Genomic DNA, 26,384 nt, shown 5'->3' with positions numbered 1-26,384 from the left:
ATGGTTCCTGCCACTCTCTCCAGTCAGCATGCTGGCTGGAGCATTCTGAACCAGTTGAGGTTTCCAAACATTTTTCAAGGGCAGCCCCGAGTAGAGTGCATCTCAGTAATATAATCTAGATGTAACCCAAGCATGTACCACAGTGCCCATATCTTCTCTGCCTGGGTAAGACAACAGCTGACTAACCAGTCATAGATGGTAAAAGGAACTCCTGGCCGTAGCTGCCACCTGTTTATCCAGTAATATGCCTGGGTCCAAGAGTACACCCAAAATATGAACCTGTTCTTTCAAGGGGTTTGCAACCCCATCCAGAGAAGTGTTACCTTAAATCCTTGTTCAGACCTTCTGCCTGCCAGTAGCACTTCTGTTTTTCAGGATTAAGCTTCAGTTTATTAGCTCAGGTCCATTCCAGAACTGCCTTCTGGCACTGGTTTGGAGTTTCTAAAGTCTTTGAGATTTGCTGGACAGCCTGACCAAATTTCTGGATGACTTCACCCAGTTGTTTTGTGTAGATGTTAAAGAGCATAGAGGAGCAAGATAGAACCTTGCAGGATCCCATAGGTTAAAGTAGGGGTGTCAAACATGCGGCCCAGGGGCCAAATCAGGCCCCCGAGCAACTGGCTGTTGTCTGCTTCCTTCTCCTTGCTTCCTTCTGCATCACAGCTTCTTTTGTCAAGCTTGCTCAATAGCCCAGGAGCTACAGAGCAAAACCTCTATTTTCCCCATTGGCTGAGGCTCTTCCGTTGGGGAAGAAGGGAGAAGGAATCTCTCAATCGCACAACAGAGCTACTATTCAAGAATAGAACATTTGAAACTAGTTGATAAATACTGAGGTCTTTTGGGTCAAGGGTGGGTTTTATTAGAAGTAGATGCACCATACCCTGTTTTGAGTTTGGGACAACCATCCCCTTCTTAAGGAAGTGTGTACTGTTGAATACAGTCAGCCACCCCATCCCCCACCCCCAGTTTAACTTTCCAGAAAGGATAAGGGTCATACAAGCATGTGACAGAACTCAAACTACCAAGGATCATGCCCACATTGTCTGAATAAACTGAAAAATATCCCATACTGGACAAGTCAGCACACTGGCACCATCTGACTCTGTCACTGTTGCTAATGTAGAGTCTAAGTCATAATGAATGCAAGAGATTTTATCTGCAAAAGTGCTGAGCAAAATGGTCACAGAAGACCACCAAGCTGCCCAACAGGCCTCTGACTACTCAGAACAGCTCTGCTGACCTCTACAGACACAATGTTGGCAGAAGAGTGTTGTTTCTTTGGCAACATCACTTCCACTTTTAAAGTTCACTTTAAAATGAGCTTTTGCCCATGTCTGATCAGATTTGTCCTGAGTCTTCCTCCATTGTCACTCTAGCCAACTTCCTTGGCTTTTCATCAAGCACTGCCCCTCATAAACCAGGAGATTATGTGGGCACAAGCACTTGATTGAGAGTGTCTGGGAGCAATTATGCCAACTGTCTGTGTCACTTCCTCATTCAAGAGGTCAACCAGGGCATTGACGGGAGAAGCAACCTTATCAACAGGAAAATTCCTTGCAGCCTTCAGAAAGCTATTTGGGGCCATCTGGCTCCAGGGATGGATCATCTTAAAAGATTTCCTACCCCTGCAGAGTCTTGGCATCCTTGTAAGTCTAAACCCAAGCAGTAAGCCCAAACAAAATACCAGATCAAGAGTATGACCTGCACAATGTGTAGGACCAGTTATTACCTAAAATAGCCCCGAAGGTAGTCATTGATACCGTGAAATCCTGCCTTCAAGAATGTTTCATTCTCCTAGGAGGACTAGCTTAGGGGACCACAACACCACACCTGAAAACAGCTTTGTCATCTGAGGTAGGTAGACTATTAGATAGTGCATGGGTGGCCAATGGTAGCTCCAGATGTTTTTTTGCCTACAACTCCCATCAGCCCCAGCCAGCATGGCCTATGGCTGGGGCTGATGGGAGTTGTAGGCAAAAACATCTGGAGAGCTACCGTTGGCGACCCCTGAGATAATGTACTAATGGAATCCTACTCCTGTCTTTCAATTCCAGAATAGGTACACAGCCTCAATATTGGTAGTGTCCTGGATGGGCACTGTGCTAGGGGGTTAGAATCTTTATAGACTACAGCAACACCACCTCGCCACATTTCCCATACCAGTTTATGAGATGAGAAATGCTGGTATAAATCCTCTCTATGCCATTAAGTTTATTGGATAGCCTGGGGCTAGTCATTCTCTGTTGGTCCTTGCAGGGATTTTAAGAGGATGCAGTGAATATACACTGTCCTGAACCCCTTGGAGGAATGATGGGATAAAAATATATTAATTATTAATTAAATATAACAAGTTGCTATGGCTTGGACCCACTGTGATGCAAGCAGAAATATAAATGGACAGCACAGTTCCATTTGTTCAGGCTCTCATGCTACACCTAGTACTTTCCTCTCTCTCTATGTAGTATAGTGCCCAGAAACTGGTTGCACAATATTTTCTGCAAGCAGAAATGCAAGTGGGAATACAATAAGTTTGACTTAGCACAAGTGGCTATTGCAGTATTTTTTTCCCATTTCCAATTGTGCAAGAGCTGTAGTGTAAGAAATTCTGCGTTGAATCCAGCCCTATGTCTATATGTTTATCCATTGAAACTGCAATGAGATGATGAAGACAGATGTTACCTTAGAGTGTGAAAATACTATGGGAAAGTAACCATTGTCTGTTTCTGCCCTGAATTAGTTTTCAATGTGGAGGGCCAACACCAATTACGGTGAGCTTTTTTTACTTCACTGACCCATGATTGAAGCTAACTGATGTAGGATAAGGTATTTTAATAATGTTTATCTTCCCGGAGATTTTAGCTGCATCATGACTGCTCTCATTTACCCAATTCCCATTAACATTTAATGTAGATATGAAAGTTGTGTCATAAACTACACTTTTACTTATTTTTTTGTCTTTTACCTGACCATACTACATGCAATTGATATTTTATGCATAATATTCACATCTGTGTTTTCCACTGAAAGCACCATTGTAAGAAATCTTCAACTAATTCCAACTTCATAGAAAGTATATTAGTATTCCAAATGGTTTTGTAAAGTGTGAATTAATACGCTACATTTTTATATGTTCATGTAATGCGCATTAAGTGTAACATATGATGCAACCTTTAACTGGTCTGAAATGATTCCCAAATCAGAAGGTTTGGAATCATCATTTCATCTGTTCAAGGTCTTCAGTAAGGAAAACTGCAATTTATACAGAACTTAAATAATTATTTCACATTTGCCCAATTGATGTGGAAAAGGAATGGTTCTTACGCTAGGTGTGGAAATGCCATAATTTTTCAAGAATAGTCCCAAGTGATGGGGGGAAATTAAGGGACTTTTGCATCTCCTAGAGAAAAGTAGCTGTGAAAGAGAAAGACAATCCTGAAGGAATAAATCCTCTGATTTCATCACATGCAGTGGGAAGTTTTGATCCTCTCTCCTTTCACAGTATGGGCCATATCATTTCATTTAGATGTACTTTTGTAATGCTTGAAAAATTGTGACTGTCCGCTGACATGTGATTAATTAATAAATATGGTCTTTTTCATCCTGAATGCTCCTTATTAATACCTTGTTACAGTTTTTGCCAAATGAGAAGCAGTACCCAGAATTTTGCTATGGAAACGCTCCTGGATCAGCTTGCTCTGGGCGTGTGCCGAAGTAGCATTGTTGAACAGATTTCACCCATCTGCTTTAGTTGTTTTTGTTTTTATGTTTGCTTGCTTGTTCTTCACAGTGTTGAGATCCCCATACAAAACAGCCTTCCCTCATAGCTGCATTTAAAAAAAATAAACCTACCACTTACAAAGATTTGTCTCTCACTGCTGCCTTTGAAACTCAGGCCAGTCAAAATGTAAAGCTTAGCTGGTTCCAGGAATCTCGAAACTCTTGTTGTTAGGACATGGAGAGGGAAGAGCATTGATTGAAGACACTAAGAATAACTACGTTCTCAGTTAGTGAGGAGAATGCGGAAAGCATATCCTGAATCAGGGGTGTCAAATGTCTGTACTGTGGGCCAGAACCAGCCCACCAGGACTTTAATCAGGCCCATGGGGTTTTTTTCTCCCCCTCCTGTCCTCACCCTTTGAAGCTCAAAGGCTGACCCGTTCCCTGCGCTTTCTGCCTTGTCTTTTGCTGGCTGCAGCAGGAAGCAAAGCTGCAAGGAAATTGTAGAAAGGATTTCCCATTAAGGTCTCTGTACCCAGCTCATAGGACCCAAAGACCTTAATGGAAAATCCATTCCATGATTTCTTTGCAACTTTGTGCTGCAATGTGTTTCAATCAGTTTCATTTTCAGTGTTCCTATAGCCAGCTTCCTGGAGTTGTGTTCTTGCAAATAAAGGGTGGATGCTTTAAGCTAGCTTGTCTTCTGAAGGGACCTGACCTAGTGAGTACTCTAACCTGGGAACCCATACCAAAGGGGATATTACACTGGAAAGCCATTGCCAATCTGAGTAGATGCCAGGTGGGAGGGGGGAGAGAAGCTTGCAATGCCATTTAATCATTTTCCCAGGCTCAGAGCATTTTATATTTTTAGTTTCAGCTGTGATCCTTGTGCTTGATGTTTTATTTCAAAAATTGCACTGCCAAATCCCACTATTCCCTTTCCTTTCCATTTTGAACAAAGTATTACAAGAGTTTTAAATATGTTTGTATTTTAAGTTAAAACATAATATCTTTATATTGTGTTTGTAGTGTCCTACCTCACATTACATTTTATGACACACATGGCCCAGCCCCACAAAGTCCCATTTGTGACAGATTCAGCACTCCTGACAAATTTCAGCATCCCTGTCCTAAATGATCAAGGATTTCTGCCAGTCCTCCTCCCTAGGACTTTGCAAGGATGTGAGGAGATGGAAGTGAGAGAAGAGGGCCATCCTTCAGCATTTCAGATAAAAATAGAGATCTATCCCTGCTTCTAAATAAACCCAAAAGGCTGTGGGTTAACTCTTCTGTTGAATCAGAGCCACTGTGGTACTTGGTCAAATAGGCATCCATAAAATTGGGATTTTTATAAGGCATTGATTTACCAGGGACAAATGTCAGGGAAACTGAGCAGTCTCAAGTAAATTCAAACCACTAAAGGGTAAGATGATGTACAGTATTTACTCAAAAGGAAGGTGACTTTTAAATCTTTTTTTGGCTTTCACAGTTCCATTGAGAGTGAAAGGTAATTCACATATGGGGAAAATTTTGGAGAAAGCTTGCCAACTCATTCACCAGCAGAGGAGTGACAGTGAAAGCAATGTTGAGTGTGTAAATCCTGTCTTTCAAGCTATTTTCAGTTTCAAGGGGAGAGAGAAAGAGTTGGATGGGCTTGCTGGGTAGCTTTAGAAAATACTCTGAAAAGCCCCTGACAAATGGGGCTTGATTTGGTCCACTTACTGGCCCATGTTGCTGGCTCAAATAATACTCCACAACAACTTTTGCTTTTTCTGCTGTGCTGTAGGCCAGAGTTGTCTAATAGTTCCCCTCTTTTTTTTTCTCTACAAGAGAGAAAAACTCAGAAAGCAGGTGGGTTTATAGCAGTTCAGCACAGCATTACCAATAGCTGTTGTGAGTTTGTGAACATTTTAAACAGGGAAGCATAAGGCTGCTGGTTAATTTTAGGTGTCCAGTTAGAAGTCTTACTTTTAAAATAAATCTACTTATTTTTTTCTCTATCAAATAATGAGCAGACCAAAAGCATTTAGTAAAAGTTAATTGTATTGCATGGATTTTAGCTGAAATGTTAATCTTGCAAGAGTGAATTACATGGAGAGTGCCTTGATCAACTGGAGGATCGCTGGATGGGTATAGCCTCAAGTTCCTGTAGTTCTAGATGTTTGCCTACTGCAATTAAAGTGTTTGCTGATTCAGCAGCAGATGGAGAATATTTCTTCTTGACACTGTTTTCCTTATCTGTGGTGTATATACACATATATGTATATGCATTAGTGTACTTGTTAAACCAATAATCAAGGCAAATTGATTGTGGCAGTCACTGAGCTGCATTTAAATATGTTCAAGTTGCTTGTATCAATAAGCTTTTGTTTAATTTGGTCTATTAGCTTTTGAGTTGTTAGGTTTTCCTATTACCGTCTCCATCTACTTCTTATACCAAAAGGGTTCTAAAGGCCTTGCAAGATGCCACTCTTCTGTCAGTGCTCTATCCGAATAACCTCAGATGTAGAACTAGTAGCATCATGCTCTGACCTCATGTGACAGAACCAAAGGGTAGTCTTGCTCTTAGTTAAGTAAGGGAATGCTGTGTGAAGTTCGCGTGATGGCATTAAGGCCTTTTAGAAAAACTGTTATTAAGTTTTAGACTCTAACTTATTTTTAAATGAGATTTAGTATCATGTTCAAGGCCAGATTTTTTAAGTAAATGCTTAACTTTGCCCATGAATTACACAGTACTTAAATTTGGTTGGCTTTGTCTGGATGAGATTCCAAGCTTTGTACAGTCGCAGTATGCAATGGAGTTGTATGCTGTTAATAATGTTATAGGCTGTATTCTTTTGATGACTTTGTAGCATGTGTAAGCACATTCCATGTAATAATCAAAATCTCTATGAATGTAGTAGAAGGAAAGAGAAATTGTAGTTTGAGTGCAGAAATATGAAAATTATTGGAGAAATACTACCTTTTCTACATATCCACTACATGAAAAAGAATGGAAGGGGATCCTAAAGGTAGTTGCCATGGCATCCTAAGCAGAGTTACACCATTCTAAGTCCAATGAAGTCATTAGACCAGGGGTGTCAAACATGCAGTCTGTAGGCTGGATCTGGTTCTCACAGGTCTCCAATCTAGCCTGCAAGCAACTGTCATCTGCTTCCTTTTTCCTCTCTCTTGCTTCCTTCTGCATGCATCACAGCTTGCTTTGCCATGTTCTGTCAAACTCACAAGAGCTACAGAGCAAGGCCTCTCTTCCCTCCGTTGGCTGAGGCTCCTCCCTTGGGGAGGAAGAGAGGGGGAGGGAAAGAGTGAGAGCTTGCTTTGCCAGACTTTCTCAGTTGCACAGCAGAGCTACTGAGCCAAGCCTCTATTTCTTCCATTGGCTGAGGCTCCTCCGCCTCCTTGTCCCCTTGCAGGAAGAGACAGGGAGGGAGAGAAAGAGCTTATTTTGCCCAATTCCCTCAATTAAATGGTAGGGATACAAAGAAAGCACCTTTAAGATCAACAAAGTTTTATTCAAGGTATGAGCTTTTTGTCTTGCTACAGAGAGAGAGAGAGAGAGTGTTTTGTTGACCTGTTATGCCACGGTTCTCCTGGGTGCAACTGGGTTCCCATCCTCCTTTTCACTGTAAGCGCAAGTGGATGGCTATTTTGTGAAACAGGATGCAGAATTAGATGGATCATTGATCTGATCCAGCAGGGCTCTTGTTAGGTTCTTATTTTTCATAACCTAATTTTTAAAATTTTTGTTGTCATGGCATCTCATATTAATTATATTCCACTCCCAACATATGAAATGAAAAATTACTTAATTTTCATTACTTGAGTTTCGGGTTGATAGGTCTTAATTATTTTGGGTGGTGACGTTCTTTGCATTTTAGGTGTCTTAATTCTTGGACTGTTTATCCCTGTTTTATTGTATTATTATGCCATTAAAGGTTCTTTTGATTGATTGATTGATTAAATTATTTTTGATAGAATACTATATGAAATATATTTTTCAAGGATATTTTGTCTACTTTTTCATTCTTTATGAATTTAGAACCCAAAATGCAAGGGATAAATAATTATAACACTTATCTTTCTATCACTTGCCTTAGTGCTGTCACATAATATATGTTTTTATTTATACTGTATCAATCTCTGTAATTTTATTTTGCAAGCTGTTTAAATTATATAACAATTTAAATTCTATAACAATTAATTGTACATAGTTGTTTTTTTTTTTTTAAGTGATGGAAGCTAAAGGAGAATTAATTTCTGGAATTTTACTTCCGGAACTGAAAAACAGCTCATGGGTAAATAACTATTTCAATGAGGTTTGAGAATGTCTCAAAATATATTTAGGCACTCCATTCCCCATCAGTTCATATCAATTTACTAACTTCAATAGCAGTCATCATTTTGTCTATCTACTTAATGAAGATGATTTAGCCAGCATTTTTATTTTGCCTTATACCTGACCCACACAGTGTTGCAGTTAGGTAAGAAGAGCTAAGTAATGTTCAATGATGTGCTGGTTTTTTTTTTTCACTTAATGACATAGACAGCCATTCCTTTCCTCCTTTCCTACGTTATAAAAATTAAGGAAGTGGATGCATCTGTATTCCTCATTTTCCCTTGTGTCTGTACCTTCTCCTAAAACATTTGTTGTAGCTGTTGTCTTTATATCCTTCAGGCTGGATGTCTTCTTTCTTTTCTCTCTGACTTAGCATCAAAATGGAGCTGTCAGCCAGAGAGCTGGGATGCATTTGGCTGCGGCCCCATCAGAATTACTCACTAGCTGACTGACATTTCACTAAGACGAAAAAGAATCCTCCTCCACATGTATCAATTAGGATTGCCAACACCTGGCTTTGAAGGGTGGCTTGGTGCCTTTAATAGCTTGCATGGAAGAGATGAGCTTGACAGGTGTGGCTTCTCCCATCAATGCAGCATTGTGACAGGAGAAACTGCACCTCCTGAACATTCATCTGCCACATAGTTATGAAAGACACAGTAATTGGCCACCTTAGGCTCAATCATAAAACTGCTTACTTTGAAGTTGCCAGCTGTCTAATACTGCTATCTATTCTGCAAGGAAATAATAGTAGCTGCAACTTGATGACTACCTAAAATAGAGAAACAGAGTTGAAGGATAGGGACCCTAAAATATTAAACTTAAAGTTACAGTAAAACACTTGGACAAAAAAGTTCCTTCAAGAAGATTGGAATGGATGAGACTTGACCAGATTAGCTTCTGACTTTAAAGGAACATGATCCAAGTTTATTCCATTTATGACTTGTTTGGTTAGGAAAGACTAGGGCATTTCCAGATTCTTGGTGCCAGAATGAAACCATGTCGCCATGCTTCTGTCCTCTTGGTATCGTACATGCCTGTAAATCCAGCAAGCCCTTTTGATGCTCCTGTTCGCCCCATCCTGTGTCATACTGTCATCACCTTTTGTTGCATCCTGGGGGGAAGGATGCAACAAGACCGTCCTTTCTTAGCATTAGCCGCACGTACATTTTCCCCTGATAAAGGCAAAATTTTCAATTTTCAAAGAATACTTGGAGCTGCTTTTCATAAGGTGTGGGCCTAACCTCTTCAGAGTGCAGAGGAACTTCATATGATGGAATATCCCCCTATAGAAAAAATATGAAGATAAGATAATTTTAATACAAGGAACTTGGCTCCTATACATAGAAATACATGTCAAGGAAAGTTACTTCCTGAAATCTAGTTTTGTATGGATTTGGGGAGGGGGTGTCAGTCAGTCATGTGATACCTTCCCCCCCACCACCACCACATACACACTTGCAGTCTGAAGAGGCACAGCCCAGGCACAGTTTTACCATGTGGTCTAAGTTACACCATGAGAAAGAAATATCTGTCTGGTTGGACAGGATCACAGTTCCAATCTAAATCTTTCAGTATAATAATTTGCTTAATGTAGGTATGATTAGATGAATTGACTTTTATTCTGGTTGGGAATTTTCCATAGAAAATGAAGGGATTTCAACACTTTGTTCTTTTTCTCATATTCTAATCAGGGGCTCTGATTTTGTCACAGCAACTTGCAATTACAAAGATAAATTCAACCCAGAGGAGTTTAACCCCTACCGCCAGAGCACCTCCTGTACTTAGAAAAGCAAAAGGAATGAAGGGACCACGTAACTGAGGCTTATAAATTTATGAATGGCGTGGAGATAATGAATGCAGATAATTTTTCCTCACTTTCTGACTTAATTATGCATGGCATGAAGAATGCCATGCTTCTTTTCTTATCCTGAAAGGCTTTGCATTTGCCTTATGACAAAGAGATGAATAATTACATTTTTACTTAGTGTGTAATTAATTGGTGAGACTCACTGCTACAAAAAGTGGTGATGACAACTAGTTTAGCTTTAAAGAGGGATTAGACAGACTCATGGAGTACAGGTCTAACATCATCTATTTTCAGCTATGGCTGTGGAAAGTCTGAAGAGACAGATATTATCATCATCTTAACACCCAGCTTGTGAGGTTCCACTGTTGGAAACAGAATTTAACATTAAATGGACCGTGGCATGGTCAAGCAGGGCAATTCCATATTCTTATCTCATACCCCATTCTCAGAATTGCCTTCTGGCAGCATTAACTGCATAGTAGGGACAAATCCAAGACATGTAGCTTTTCCCATGTTTGATGATGGAGAACCTGCCTCTCATGCAGCTGTTAAAAGCTAAGAATTTCATACATTACAAAAGAGCAGTTGGCCTGTTCCAACTAGGGTTGCTGAATCATCATCCAGCAATCAACCTATACTTCTAACTTCATCAAAAGACTTGCTGTTCCTCTTGCTGCTTTTGTGTACTGATTCTGTCACACACTCGACTCCATTACTTGCAATGCCTCTGGTTATAGTGTATAGTAGAAACAGGAGAAAAAAAGCTGAGAGAACTGCTGGAAAGACAGAATGTGAAATAGCTGTAGCCTTGTATATTGCCTCAGTGCAATCAAAGACTCAGAAAGGACCTACCAAATCTACTGATAAATTTGGGATCTTCAACCCTGCTGAACCTTTCAGAGGTTCTATAGTTTTGAGAAACAATACTAGGCACCACCACAAAATGGCTGCTGGGGGACAATCACAAAATGTCTGCCATTATGACAAGGCCATTTAGGCAGAACCAGTTCCTGGCTTGCTGTTTGATTTCAGTTTGCAAAGAAAGGATAGGAAGTACTGTCTGTGCAACCACAAAGAAAAGTTCAGTTCAGACCTCTATTGGCATAAAGCAATAATGATTCACAATCAAAAGTAGCTACAAAGGCCTGAAGTATAGTAAGAGCAATACATAAAGCAATCAATTAAAAGTTGCCAACTAGTATTGCCAACTTCTAGGTAGGACCTGCAGATCCACTGGAATTACAGCTCATCTCCTGACTACACACATTGTAGTCTCTGGATAAGATGGATGCTTTGGAGGATGGACTCTATGACATTGTATTGTACTGAGGTTCCTGTCCTTCCTAGGTTCTACCTCCAGATATCCAGGAATTTCCCAATTTGGAGCTGGCAGCCTTATCCCCCTTTCAGTGGCCAGGTGGGGGGCAGGACTTGGCAACCCTACCAAATACTGCATATTTATGACTAAGGTGTGTGTACATGGCTGTTCCACACCAGCCTGGAATGAGCTCCATGTTATGCTAGTTCCCTCTGTTTTCTGTTTTGGTCAAGACCCTCTGTATTTTCCCCCATGGCCCAAGAAGTATGTGGATTGCAGAGAACTGACAGACACCATCGTGCCTTTGAGTATTGGGTGGCACGGTTTTGAATGGTTTGATGAGAGTACTCATGCAGGAATTGGGAACTGCATGAGGGTTTCCCCCCTAAATAAAACAGATGTCTTTATTTAACAAATAAAAATAGATTTTCTCTAGGGGCTTCAAAATTCTTTGTGTGATGAAGTTCCATACTTCAGGAATCACTGATCACAACGTCCACCATTATTCAAAAGTAAGAAAGATGTGGATTAGTCTCAGATATGGAAATAGAAGATAAAGCCGAGAAGATGAAACATCAGATGATATATATGTACACATATCATGGAACTAATATGCGACAAGTACATTGGGAAAAAAATGATTCTGTTCCTCAAATAGGAGTTGATTTTAGTATCCTATGTAAAGAGCCCCGTGGCGCAGACTGGTAAAGCTGCAGTACTGCAGTCTGAGTTCCCTGCTCATGACCTGAGTTCGATCCCAGCGGAAGCTGGTTCAGGTAACTGGCTCCAGGTTGACTCAGCCTTCCATCCTTCCGAGGTTGGTAAAATAAGTACCCAGCTTGCTGAGGGGACAGTGTAGATGACTGGGGAAGGCAATGGCAACCACCCCGTAAAAAGGTCTGCCGTGAAAACGTTGTGAAAGCAACGTCACTCCAGAGTCAAAAACGACTGGTGCTTGCATAGGGGACTACCTTTACCTTTACCTTTTTTATGTAAAGAAAGAGGCTAAAGATAGGGTTTCCTATTGCGCAAGTAATCATTTTATGTGTTTTTATATAATAACCAAAGTTAATTCTCTACCAGCTGATAATTAAGTTCTAATCTAAATCAGATAAAATTTTAAGTAGACTTGAAAAAAAGCCTTTGTGGGCTTTAGCCTGTTAAATTATCCTGTAGCTAGCTGTGAATGTGCCTTAAAGCTTTCTACAGCGATTTTAATCATGTGCATTGACACCCACTGGTGTCAGTAGAGACAAAGCTGCTTAGTTGTATGCTACCTGAATGATAACACTTCCTCTTTAAGATTTTGTTCACATTTTTTCTGTGCCATAGTATGAGAAACCTTTGTTTTAACCCTGCAGCTGCTAAAGAATATAACTTGTCATCCCAGTGCTCTGAAGCTGAAGCAGTTCAATACAAGCTAAGTTATGTAATTCTTCTGAAGTCATCACCTGTAGGGAATTTATGTAACCCCAAGTACTTACATTGTGCACATTACAGAACCATATGCTTGGGAGCCAGGACCTGTAATGTCCTTTGGTTTCGGTGGTTTACACACAGCAGAAAAACAGAACCTATTATCTACAAAACGTTAGAATATGGATACCAATACTGGTTGCTGATCTTTAAAATAGTAGATATATTCTTTGTTGGGAACCATGACATATTTTGACCATCGTTATGGTGGCAAGATTGTTTGATCACCTGTGACTTGCTCTAAAACAGGGGTGGCCAATGGTAGCTCTCCAGATGTTTTTTTGCCTACAACTCCCATCAGCCCCAGCCAGCATGGCCAATGGCTGGGGCTGATGGGAGTTGTAGGCAAAAACATCTGGAGAGCTACCGTTGTCCATCCCTGCTCTAAAACATAGCTATACCACATAGTGTGAAATTGGAAAATCTGTTCTGTGTGTGTTCTAATGGATGTAACGGTCATTAAGTATATGAGTCTTCTGACGTCGTAATCAGATGTGATTCAGTCTGTTAAATATCCATGAAGCAACATCTGCTTCACAGAGTGACCTTCTGCTAAAGAATACTTAGCATCTATTAGCAGATCATAGTGCAGATCTGCCTTATTTGAAATGCACTAAACTAGAATAGTCTACTGCTGTTTAGCAGCTAGCTTGCAATAATTTATTGCAGTTAAATAAACCTTTAAAAAACTCCACTAAATAATTATAGGGATTATATGCATTCCAAAAACCTTTGTATTCTACTGAAATTACCCATTTAATTTCAAGGTTGGGTTGTTTAAAAAAGCTGAGTTCTAAAGGGATGCTGGAGGATCTGTCAGATACTGTTTTCTGTAAGTGTTAATAAAACCAGATTTTTAAAATAAAAAAACCTGAAACAAATTAAAACCAAAAAGCAGTTGTACCATCTGTTGTATATTAATTAGATCTTTGCCTATCAAGGGTAAATTCACTCTTGAAGAATGTCATTGAAGCCAGCTAATAGAATAATATGCAAATATATTAGATGATGGGATGTCATTTCAGTTTCTGCTTAGCTTTAGCAAAGGTAAGGATGATGTATAACAAACTTTAATTTTCTTTCTTCTCAGAGCAACCTCCAAATAACCAAGGCCAGTCGACCCTGCAACATTTGCCACCTTCTCACAAGCAGCATTCAGCACAGCATCACCCATCTATCACCTCCCTTAACAGAAACTCACTGACAAATAGGAGGAACCAGAGTCCGGCCCCGCCGGCTGCTTTGCCCGCCGAGCTGCAAACCACACCCGAGTCGGTCCAGCTGCAGGACAGCTGGGTCCTTGGCAGTAATGTGCCACTGGAAAGCAGGTAATCCTTTAGGACCTTGTAAGACTATAGTTATGCACAACATATATAAAAAGCCTGACTATATAGCAGTTCTTTCTTTGCTGCCCTTTTCTTCTGTTAGGAAGATTTTAAACTGTGAAACTTTTAACTCAATATAGCCAATGCTGGAATCGTCACCTTATCCCTAAGCTCACATTGTTAACGTCATTTCCCTCAAAAGTGTTTTCTCTCTCCAGTACATGTATTATACATGTTCATTGTGCTTCAGAGATGTGGACATAAGCAGTTTCTCTCTAACATGTATAGCTACTGCTGATTTCAGAAATAATTGTTCATTTTCAGCAGACAGATAAGAATTAGCAGAAGCATGATCACATGGCAACTTGAGAAGCTTTTCAGCGAAATACATGTTTCCGTAAAGCAAAGTGTAAGGGTCATGAATTTCTCAAGTTTTCTCATTTGCTAACAGCATAGAAACAAAGTAAATGCATAGCCGTTTTATGTTACGAAGCAGCACTCAGTTTCTTTTTAAAAATTGTAATAACTTACTGCAGACTTTATGTACATTCAGATACATATTTTTATGTAAACAAATTTAAAGGCCACTTATCACAAACTTTAATTTTCTTTTTAAATTTTATTTTATTCATGCTGACTGTCACAGTACAATTAATCAACAGAAGTTCTTCATTTATTTAGAATTTTTTTTTAGTAAAATAATTTTCCAAATGATATATTTGAATCTGCATAATTGGATTGTGCTTGTGATTTTTGAAAAGGATGTACACAATAATTGTTAATATTTCAGAATACATTGTGTGTTCTTCAAAATGTTAACGATTACACACTTACAAAATAATGAATGTTAGCCAAAAATCAGGGATTACTAGTTCAGGTGAAAGCAAGGTACAGTGTTCATCATTTCAATCTTCTAGGGAGTTTATGCCCTTTATGAATATGTGGGAGCTATGATATTTACAAGGATCTCCCATGCACACTGTTTCCATTTCCATTAATACTGGTAGCATGTGTGTGCATATGTCCATTCCATAGTGTCAGTCTAAATGTGTTAGATCACATTTAAAGTTTCTCTTTTTTAAAAACTAACATTTACTGTGTAACAATATTGCAGAACAATACATTATACTTACATGATGCATCAGTAATGTTCAGACCAGGTTTTTGATAAACCATCAGGATATTGATAAGCAGTCATCTTCCTTAAATAGTTGATGTGTGGCGTTCTTGTGACTGAAATGGGTTGAAATTGCCTTTCATTTGGAAATCAGTTACAAGAATACACAAAGTTCCGTTATGAATCAGACCACATGGTCTATCACAATCAGTATTGTCTACTTTAAATCACAGAACCTCTCAGAGTCTGTTTCATATCCCCTGCTACTGATCTTTTCAATTGGAAATGCCAGGAATTAAGACCTTTGGCACGCACAGCCCCCAATTTTAGATCATAACCAACTTATTCTCAAACATCCACTTAATTGAGAGTATACTTGTGAGTCCTTTAGTCAAACTTTGTTGCCAAAGTTATAGGGTTAGAAAATGGATATTTAGACTAGAAGTCTGAACAGATGAGTCCTATTTTCTATTTTATGTATACTGTGGAAATATTAACAATATGTTACTATTCAAGACTGGGGTAAAGGGATGAGTGTCCTTGCTGCAGTACATAAATGCTGTTAGGTTAAAGGAATCCAATATATACCTTTGCATAGCTCTCTAAATGAATTACCGTAGATGATTTCCAAAAAGTTCCAGAGCTGTCTATTGCAGCCACATGTGAAGAATAAAAGGTTGCTTTATTAAAACATCAAAACAGCTTTCTGTTAATATTTCTTACCAAGTAGATACTCTTTTTTAAAAAACTGCAAATCAGAAGTTGCTTTGGAACACTTCCTATGCTTCAGTGTTAAAAACCTATTCTGTAATAAATACAACCCTCTTGTATTTTCTTTAATAGTCTCACTTGGACACTTTGGGTTCCCAATGGGGACAAAGAGCCAATGAAATTACAAAGTAAATGAAATATATAAACCACTGGTATGAAAAACCAACAACACACACATACACACCATTTTGTTCACAGAATCAAGAGCCTGTTTTTGGGTTAATTTTCAACTGTTTAGAAGCTAAATCACTATTTCTCAGTCTTACCATTTCCTATAATGATTACTTGTATTATTTGTAAATACTTTGTATTTAGATTACTTTGCATTCTTCCATGATTGTCCATTGGAGATAGCCAGCTTGGTAGCTCCATATGAAGCTAACTGGGTTACCTTGGGTCAGTCACAGTTCTCCCTGAACTCTCAGCCCCACCAATCTGTTGTGGGGAGACAAAAGGAGGTGATTGTAAGCCACTCCAACACTCCTTTGAGTAGTAAAGAGCAGAATATAAAACCAACTTTTCATGTTTGTCTTTCTTTAAGCATAGATCAGCATTTTACCATCTGCTTGCTGGGGGGAAAGTGTAGATGACTGGGGAAGTCAATGGCGAACCACCCCGTAAAAAGTCTGCTGTGAAAACGTGAAAGCAACGTCACCCCAGAGTAAAAAACGATTGGTGCTTGCACAGGGGACTATCTTTACCTTTTTTTAGTAACTTCTAGTGATGGACACAGACCTAAACCTGAGCCAAAGTCCAAGCTGAACTTTGCCTAGTTTGGAGTTCGTGAGCCGAAGTCCAGGGAAAGTGCCTTCACCCCAGACACTCACTGAGCTTTTCTGCTCAGTTTGGCTCATGTTTGATAAGCCACTTCCAAGTAATGTTGGGCCTTGCCCTGGCGTGCCCATGTAATCCATGACTCAAGCACATTGCTGACGTGCTTGCATCACTTCTGGGTAATATGGGTGCACCGGGGTGGGGCCTGATGCCACCTGCAAGTAACACGAGCGCATCTGGAGCTGACATGCTTGCATCCCTTCCAGATGACCCTAGGGATGGTGCCCAATGCCACCATAACTGGTTCAGTTCAGGCACCTTTTTCTTTTCAGGGGTTTAGTTTGAAGTTTGGTTCAGGGCTGTCCAGTTCACAAGTCCTAGACCAAACTGGGATTTTTTGGTTTGTGCCCATCTCTAGTAGTTTCTATGAAAAATGTTTTCATAACCCTAGATTTTGGTTGCATGAAATCTGGTATTTAAGTACCTATAGCCATTGGAAAATAAAACCATAACTGGAAATGCCTGCTCATTTCCATGAATACTTGAGTCAGTGTTGGAAGTGCCTACTCCCTTGCAACACTGACTCAATTGTTTATGGTTGCAGAAAGCCAGGGCTTTTTTTGTACCAGGCACTTTTGCATATTAGGCCACACACCCCTGATGTAGCCAATCTTCCAAGAGCTTACAGGGCTCTTAGTATAGGGCCTACTGTAAGCTCCAGGAGGACTGACTACATCAGGGGTTTATGGCCTAATATGCAAAGGAGTTCCTGCTACAAAAAAGCCCTGCAGACAGCTAGTATCCTAAACAGTGCAAAATGGGAATAGGAGTAGCTGCCTTTTCTTCTTCTCTGTGTAATGTTCAAAGTGAGAGAAGCTTCCCCCCCCCCTTTTTTTTTGACATGTCAAAATGGCAAGAGTTACTGTCTCTGCTACTTCAGGCTGGGAAAAAGTGGATGGGCTCTTCTAAGAACCCCTGGGAAGCCACCTAACTTTGCTTAAGCAGCAGGACTTTTTGTATTGTTGGATAAATTAATTATAAGTTGGCTCATGGAAAATTGGATATCTTTCTGCATCTTTTTTGTTAATCAGGCATTATGTTCACTTTGGAAGTGGGTTTTTTAGATGCATGGAGGGGTTCCCTTCACTTTTTGCATGGATAGTTATTTTGTGTTCTTGCTGCAGCTAGTGTTTTGTCAATACAGATAATACGAAACTCTGTTGAAGCTGATTAAAAAGACAAACTGTATGAGGGCTGGTCAATAACTTCCAGCAGGGATTCCCAGCCTTACTAAATAACTGCTTCACTTTCTTGTAATTCAGTAGGGAAGTGAAACTGCCACTTTCCCTGAACAAGTGGTCCTCAATGCTCCCTTTAAATGGCAATAGTCAGAGCTGTAGAGATAAATATATTTTCTCTTTTCAAGGCCATAATAAGATTTCCTCAATTCCTTCCTTTTTTAGCCTCCTGTGTATCTAAAATAGTCATGAAATCCTTTTTGGTATTTTATATGGCAACTAGCAGTATTTAGCTCTTTAGATTTCTACCCACATTGCCTTGCATTGTGATTACCTATTGAAATGCCAGTCAAACATGGTTCTAGATCTTACGGAGAGTACACCTCTGTCTGGGCTGTGCCACTTGACTAAATCTGTAAAAAGAATCCAGTTCCCTGCCTGTAGAAAGCTAAATGTCAAAAAGAAGGGTCTTCTGTGTGACATACTAGATTTACATGCACATGGAAGTATTTTGAATGGAGAAGCATTCCGTCTTGAATCCTGACTTGCAATTGGAAATAGTACAACACAGACATAATGATGATGAAACAGGTTCCATTTGCTGTGAAGTTTTGGTCTAAACACACATCTTGCTGATGGACAGTTTATAAATGAGGTTTAAATAGTTTGTTATTAATCTAATGGATGTTAACAGTCTAGCTTAAACAACCCAGTGTTTGGGTGAATTCTTGCTTAGGTTCTGATACCTCACTAGATAATGTTTCTTTAGTGTTTATATTGTAGCTTAGGTCTAAGAAAAAACCTAGTTAATTACTTGTGAAAAGTTACAGCTGCTTTTTTATTGCCGTCTGCCTTAAGCTGGAGGATGATAGGTCTTTTCAGATGTGTTAAACTTCTGTAAGAAACCTCCACATGCTGAGCTGAAAGTAACAGTTACAAGCATAAATGGGGAAATTTTAAGAAAGATAGCCTGCTCATTAGGATCTAGTTCCTGGTTTCTGTTGCTGCAGGCATTCACTATAAATCTTGCCTTCTTCAGGACCTTGCTGCTGGAAAGTGGGTCTGTAGAGTAGGCAATTTAAACAGCAGAAAGCTTTTTAATCACATTGGATGCAATCAGACGAACTATTCAATCCAGTGTCATCACTTCTCCATATTGGATTTAACATGCATGTCAAGACAGAAACATCTGTCCCTCATTCCCCAGTCGTCAGCCCCAGTCCTCACCCTTGACTTTCCCGATACCAAAGAAGTCCAGTATTTACAGATAGAATTGTTCTCACTGTGCATTTCCAGACATCTGATCTCTCTGTTGTGTGCTCAAGCTATTTGGGAGGTCTGAGGCTTCTGTTCTCTAACCACTATTCCCCACAGTTAGCGATATGCACATAATAACATATTCACCCCTGGCAAATAAGTGGTTGTGCACATGTGCAAAGTATACTTTTAAAAGAAGAAGCTGCCCACCCACTATGTGGTGACTGCACAGCAGTAGTCTGCTCAGTTGACAATGAGGTGAGACGGGATTAGGGTGGTGTGTCTGTTCAAAACTATTTGTTCTGGAAAAAGTAGAGGCATGGCCTAACCCCACCAGACCTGGCATCTGTCCACAGCCAGTGTATGTAAGATCCACCTGCTGATGTTAAAAACTGAATTATGCTTACGAATATGTACCCCTTTTGTCTATTCTGCATGTCTCTTCCCTCCACTGTGTCCTGCCTACGTGTTATCCTTCCCAAAGCCCTGATCCTGTCTGCTCACCTGCCTGGTTTTGAAACCGAATAAAATCCAATTTCCTGTCTGCCTCATGTTTCATGCCCCAGCTTGTTGTCCTCTCGTTTCCCATATATTTCCTTTCCACCCACATCTCTGAAAACTCAAGAGCAATTTCATTAATTGAGATAATTTCTGTGTAGGAAAAAACATGCATTGTACCATTTCTGCAAGTACATGAACCTGACAGATTCCTAGCAAAATAGTCTTATTTTTTGCTAATGTGGGTAGCCAGCCCTTTCCTATATAACAGCGGTGGCCAACAGTAGCTCTCAGATGTTTTTTGCCTACAACTCCCATCAGTCCCAGCCAGCATGGCCAATGGCTGGGGCTGATGGGAGTTGTAGGCAAAAAACATCTGGAGAGCTACCATTGGCCACCCCTGCTATATAAAGGCCATTTATTTATTTGTTATCTATTTTATCTGTAAATATAGATGAAGCATCCCCGATTTGAGGGGGTTATTAACACATACAAATATGTTGTTTGATGTATTTATATGGTCATCCTAAATAAGGTTATACTAAGCCCATTGACTTCACTGGATTTACAAGGGTATAATTCTGCTTGGAATAGCTCTATCAGTTCTTGAAAGAGGTAAATTGACTGCACAGGAAGTAAACAAGTGGCACTTCTCAGTGATTTCTATCTGAATGTGTGAACAGTCCCCATTGACAAGTATTGTGTTTGAAGTGATGTCATGAATATAAAAAGCATTGTGTGTAATGATCATTAGTTGATGAAAAGTGTATAATGTTGATATAGGTCTCAGAACAAACAATCATAGGTTTCCTTTAATCCACCTCCAACCAAGAGGAAATGTGGGTTATAAATATTTTCATTAATAAATAACCAACCATGTGTCTTGCTCAAGACTTTATAAGGCCATCTCTTACAATATCATTAGCAGTTTGCATTAGTGGGATATTGACATTAAGCCCTCACATTTTATAAGTATTGCTAGTAGGGATGGGCATGAACCACTCCACGAGCCAAAATTCAGCATGGACTTGGGCTGATTTGGAATACCCAAACCTTCCCCAAACATTTACTGGACTTTTGTCTGGTTTGGCTGCTCAGGGCCATTTAGTCCTAACAGCTGAGTGGCAGGAGTCCACAGATGAGCTGTTAGATTTAAATGGCTGCGAGCCATTTTACCGGTCAGTTTTGCTTTTCCTTGCTTCAAAGGGGGGAGCAAAATTGACAGGTTAAACAGCTACTGGCCATTTAAACCTAACAGGAGGGCAGGTTCACCCCACTAACTGTTAGCTTTAAATGGGTGTCAGCAATTAAATCCATTATTTTTGCTCCCCCCTCCCTGTTTCAAATAGGGTTGCCAAGTCCTCGGTCCAGGTGGGAAATCCCCCGCCCAGGAGGTTCCCAACCCGCCGGCCCACATTAGGCCGGCGTGGGGAACCTCCCCCTACAACACTGGCATGATGACATCATCCGGAGGTGACATCAACAAAATGGTGGCGCCCATGCGGGGGCTGCTCTAGGTGTTTCCGGGAATACACTCTAGCCATTTGGGAGGGAAAACTTTATGGTAGGTTTTCCCTCCCAAATGGCTAGACCATTAGGGAAAACCAAAGAGTTTTCCCAGAAACGCGGCCCCACACAGACGCTACCATTTTGATGATGTCACTTCCGGGTGATGTCATCACGCCAGCACGCACTTTGCACATGCAAAAGTCCTCCACTTTGAGAAGCTGGGGAACTTGACAACCCTAGTTTCAAAGGGAGAGGGGGAGCAAAACAAGCCAGTCATTTTAATTAAAATAAATATATATGTCTCCTATTAGGTGACTTTATTTTATGAGGTTCTTAGTTGGTATTATGTTTAGTTCTTAGTTAGTATTGTGATACTGTGTTTAGTGTGTTGGACAATTTATAGTAGTGTTCTGTAATGCTATAGTAGAGAAGAACACAGAATCCAGAGTAGTTTGCTAATGTTGTGTTGTCTCTATTCTCTGGATTCTGCTATAATTAAACAGTTAGAAACATGACATTGTATTTAATTTTCTCTTAATTTTATTACATTGGGAGGAAATTATTGAAGGAATAATTAATGGTAGGCCAATATTTCAACACATTAAATCATTTAATTAACATGTTAATAGTTTAGAAGGTGAAATTTGATCAAAAGTGTTTGCCGATTAACTACAGTTTCCTAAGCCATGAGCAAAGTAGACTAAGAGGCATGAAAGCTTGGGAGCTGTTCAGGCTTGATGGAACATTTGTGCTAGTGGACAGTTATGTGCTTTTATTAGTGTGATTTTCAATGGAAAGACTGCCTTTAATATTGATTAAGCCTCTATGAAAACAGGTATTAATCTTTTATAGGAGTGTTTGAATCTGTTTACCTGAAGGTTTGATGCTCTGCAGAAATACAATGTGGTGGGAAGAGCACGGTACATAAATGTATGAAATGGTCAGATAGGTCACATTAAAATAATTTCCTGAAATATATTTTTCATTCCAATTCATGAACTACTTCGGTTTTGTAGTTAAATTTGCAAGGGTTGGGTTCATTTTAACACCTGCATTCAACGTAATTCCCTTCTATTAATTGTGTCTTTAAAGATCAAACAGTTTAGGAGCATCTTCCTAAAATTATGTAGTGCCAGGATCAGAGAGATGCCTTTTGACAAATAGTCAGATGCTAAAGGCATTGGCCCCTCAATAACTAATTAGCCGTTTAGTGATTCATTGTACTATTTCTCTTATTTTAGAATCTTTTTGAACATTTCAGTAAAACAGCGATGGCCAAATCCCAGGCACCAGATTGCCATGATGCCTAGAAATTTAATTATGACACCTACTGTTTTCAGCAGATATTTTATTATAGCATCTTTTTGTGATCCTTATTTATCATTTTCTATATAGATGTTTTGATGTCTTATATAAACATCCACGTTCATGAAGTTCTTATAACTGTTTCTTTATATGTTAACTTTATACCATTTGTGCTAGTGGCAAGTGAATTCATTTGTTAACCAGTTGCCTTCTGTACTGGCTCCGATATTGAATTAAAGGAATGCCTTTAAAATTAATAACAAAATTATAAGCAATTGGGAAGAAGTTAGGTTTAAGGACTAGAGGTTAGCTTTTTGTTATGGTGATGACAACCAGAGTTGCCCCATCTTTATTTATATACTATAGTACTGTTGTCTTAGTTTTAATAAAATTATGAGAAACTATGAAGAGTTTACAATTAGTGTTGATGTCAATAACTAGAAAGTATGGTCATTAAAATACAAAACCCTGAAGGCTAAAAAAAATGAATCTGGCTTGTAATTCTGTGCTGGTTCCTTGAGTCAAAAAAGATTTATCAAGACCTTCAATAAAAGGTGGGGGGGGGGGAAGGTTGACACGAAAAAGTATTTTTGGCATGAATTATCATTTTTATAAAATAATAGTATAGTGAAAATTAGCCCAAAAACAGAATTAAAAGGAATTTGCACACAAAAAATCCCCAAAATATGTACTTGTTGTTCCCTTCAGATCCGTATTCCCACAATGCTAATTCACATGCATAATTACTACTGAATAGAAACATGCAAATTGGTTTTATGTATATTTGTTATGGGAGCCCCAAGTTACAGGTTCCTGGCAGATGAAGTGAATTATGTGGAAATTATTATTACCAGGTACTAATATATGTAGCAAAACAATGAAGTACATCTTGTTTGTAAGCTTTTCATTTTTAAAATTATGTTGACAGGGATCGTCTCCTGGTATGAAAGTTGTTCAAAGATAATGACACATCAGTTCAAAAACATAATATATTTTAAATACAGAAAGATGTAGCTTGAAGATGTAGTTTATAAGTCTCGTTAATATGCTATATCATAAAAAAATTATTTTTATTCTTTTGTTTTCACATCATGCATGCATTACTTATGTTTTTTAAGAGCTAGGTGTGTGTGTGTGCCATTTTATTCACAATACCCCTTCCAAATATTAATAGGCTTCAGTAATGAATCTTAAATAATGGTAATAAAAGCAAGAGTGACTCTGCAGTACTAGCAGCAAGTATTCTTAAATATCAGCATGAACTTTATGAGTGAATGCAGTTTATTTTATGTATTAATATTACATAATTACATGTTATAAAACCAGTTTATTGCTTTTCAAGCCTACTGTTCAAGCCTAAATCAGTTTAGGCTCTCTTAACAGTTTTATTTGATGGTAAAGATTGTAAAAATGACAACTTAGTTGTTGCTGTATTATTTGCTGTAGAGGAGAGGCTTGAAACAGCCGTGATTGCTCCATTTATCAATTTAGAAATAGTGACTGTCATACAGGGCAGGGCAGTATTCTCCTTTGACTTTGCATTTCTGGAGATGACACTGGAGTAACATCCTTGAAATGGTCGCAACCACCTCTGTGAAGGTCATAGTGTTGCCAAACCCAAGTTGGAGGCAGGGGATCCCCTGGTTTGGAGGCCCTCCCCCCGCTTCAGTTATCAGAAAGTGGGAGGAATGTCTGCTGGGCACTCCATTATACCCTGTGGAGACCAGTCCTCATAGGGTGTATCAGAGAATCAATCCATGGGTATCTGGGGCTCGGGGGGGGGATGGTTTTTGAGGTAGTGGCACCAAATTTTCAGCATAGCATTTGGTGTCTCTCCTAAAAAAAACCCCAAACCCAAGTTTTAAAAAGGTTGGATCAGGGGGTCCAATTTGATGAGCTACCATCTTCCATCATTTCCAATGGAAGGAAGACATTTTAAAGGAGCACGGTCCCTTTAAATGTGAAGGCCAGAACACCCTTCAGAGTTCATTCATACTTGTCACAACCTTGCTCCAGGCTCCACCCCAAAGTTTTTCTGTGATGCTCATCAACTATGGACATGTTCCTATGTGAAATAAGACATATGTTAGATGCTCTTTATTATGCACTGTAGTTCAAAGTCAGTCATAGTGTTATGCTACCATTCTGGATATCACTGACATACTGTACCTACTTGCATTTGAAAGCCAATGCTTAGTTGAAGTCTCAAGATACTTGTCCAATAATTTATATGTTTTATCTTTTTATTTAAGACATTTCTATCCCATGCTTGCCACTATTTAAGGCAGCGTACAAACAAATGGTTCCAGAGTAATGTCTGAAACAACATGGTATTTGTTGAGCTATGCTGGCTTATTTTGAATAGTCAGAAGATTTAGCAGCAGCAAAATCACAAAAGACCAGCAAACACAAACCAAACTGTATTTGGAGATACAAAACACTACAAATGAAATTGCTTTATAATGTTTTTGGAATAGTATTAGCTTATATACCTCCTCTGCTGGCTCATTGCAGAACCCTGCAGCTGCAGTTGAGAAAGCTCCCCTTGTCCCATACAGCTGTTATAATCTATCTGTATACAAAAGAAAACCTCATAAAGGTCTGTAAAGCTTGGACCCACAGAATTGTAAGTATTTCTAAGCCAGACTACAGGGCTATATTGTTTTTTATCACACAGAATTAAAATAAATAGAAATGGTGCTTTCAGGCAATGACAGCCAATACTTTAAGTGTGATCAAAATGCCTCCCTTGTTATTATGGTCCCAAATGCTTATCCCAGCTGTTTGGCTTGGAAGGGCCCTGCCACACAGGATCAAGTAGCCAGAAGAAATATTCTCCCTGTTGGAGAAATGCCTGGACCATCTTCTTTCATATTGGAAGTGGTAAGATGCTTGCTGAGTCAGAAGCAGTGCCCCGTGTGCTGATTCGGCTTGAGCGGCATAACTACACAGGGATTGAGTAGGAATCTACATTATATAGGCAAAAATCAGCATGCGAAGCCCTAGTATGTACTCCTTTTACTACAAAAAGGTGGACAATGGTACAGAAATGTGTACATCCAAAACAAATAATTTTTGAAGCCATGTTGCCCAGATTAGAAAGCAGCCTCAAAGGTACCAGACTTCCTAGCAGTACCTGGGGAGTAACTGGGAATTGGATGGGCCCAGCTGACTGAGAAGATTTAGTCGCCAGGCTGCCAGTTGACCGGAGTTCTAGCGTTTAAAAGGGGGAGGGGGATTCTTACTTTTGCCATTGGCTGGGTACATCTTTAAATACAAATGGTATTTATACACAAAACATTTTAAGTTGTGGATGAAAATTATGCATTATTATATCAGATATCATTGTAAGATATCAGATAGTATGTTTATATTGCTTATACTTTTTAATGAGTATTTTGGGTAGGAAATGGAGTGGCTTTTTCACAGTGCTATAAGTCATTCCTGTTATTATCTAGTTTTAACACAAACCCTATCAACATAAGAAGCTGTTTGAATGTATTCTTAAACTGATGGATAAGTTGCTCTCTTTTAATGTGGTTGATATTTATTTTGTAATGTTTCCAGTCGGTGGTCTGAGAAATACTGCCTCTGGCTAGATTTACAAGCTGTTCCTGGTTCTTTAGAAGATGTTGTTTCCAGTTAATTTGATTTTACTACCCAACTTCTGTACTTTCTCAGCCTGCACATTCTCTCCCCCCCCCCACACACTTGTTTTTTTTACATTCTGTTTCTCCGTTAAAGAGCTTGTGATAGATTTCTTCAGTTTTATGTTTCTAAAAAGATCGGCATATAACACATAATATCCTACTCATAATTAAACTAATTTATCATTCTTTAATAGCTATAAACATAAGGACTAGCAAGGACAGAAAACAACAAAAAAGAAAAAAAATGAGAAGTTTAAATGTCATCCCAGAGTGGCACTACTAT

General features: G+C 39.3%; 1 protein-coding gene across 14 annotated transcripts in view; it reads left to right on the top strand.

The window, feature by feature from the left end:
• Nucleotides 1-26,384, top strand: part of TENM3 (teneurin transmembrane protein 3) — a 721,265-nt gene that overhangs the window by 501,850 nt on the left and 193,031 nt on the right. For all 14 annotated transcript variants that reach the window (XM_060246485.1, XM_060246482.1, XM_060246496.1 and 11 more), the window contains one exon: nt 13,748-13,985. In XM_060246485.1, the coding sequence (XP_060102468.1) occupies nt 13,748-13,985 (238 nt within the window). The remainder of the gene's footprint in view (nt 1-13,747; nt 13,986-26,384) is intronic.

This window comes from Heteronotia binoei, chromosome 9 (assembly GCF_032191835.1).
Source record: "Heteronotia binoei isolate CCM8104 ecotype False Entrance Well chromosome 9, APGP_CSIRO_Hbin_v1, whole genome shotgun sequence".
Taxonomy (NCBI): domain Eukaryota; kingdom Metazoa; phylum Chordata; class Lepidosauria; order Squamata; family Gekkonidae; genus Heteronotia; species Heteronotia binoei.
The sequence above is the reverse complement of the archived record's forward strand: the minus strand, read 5'-3'. Positions and strand labels throughout refer to the sequence as shown.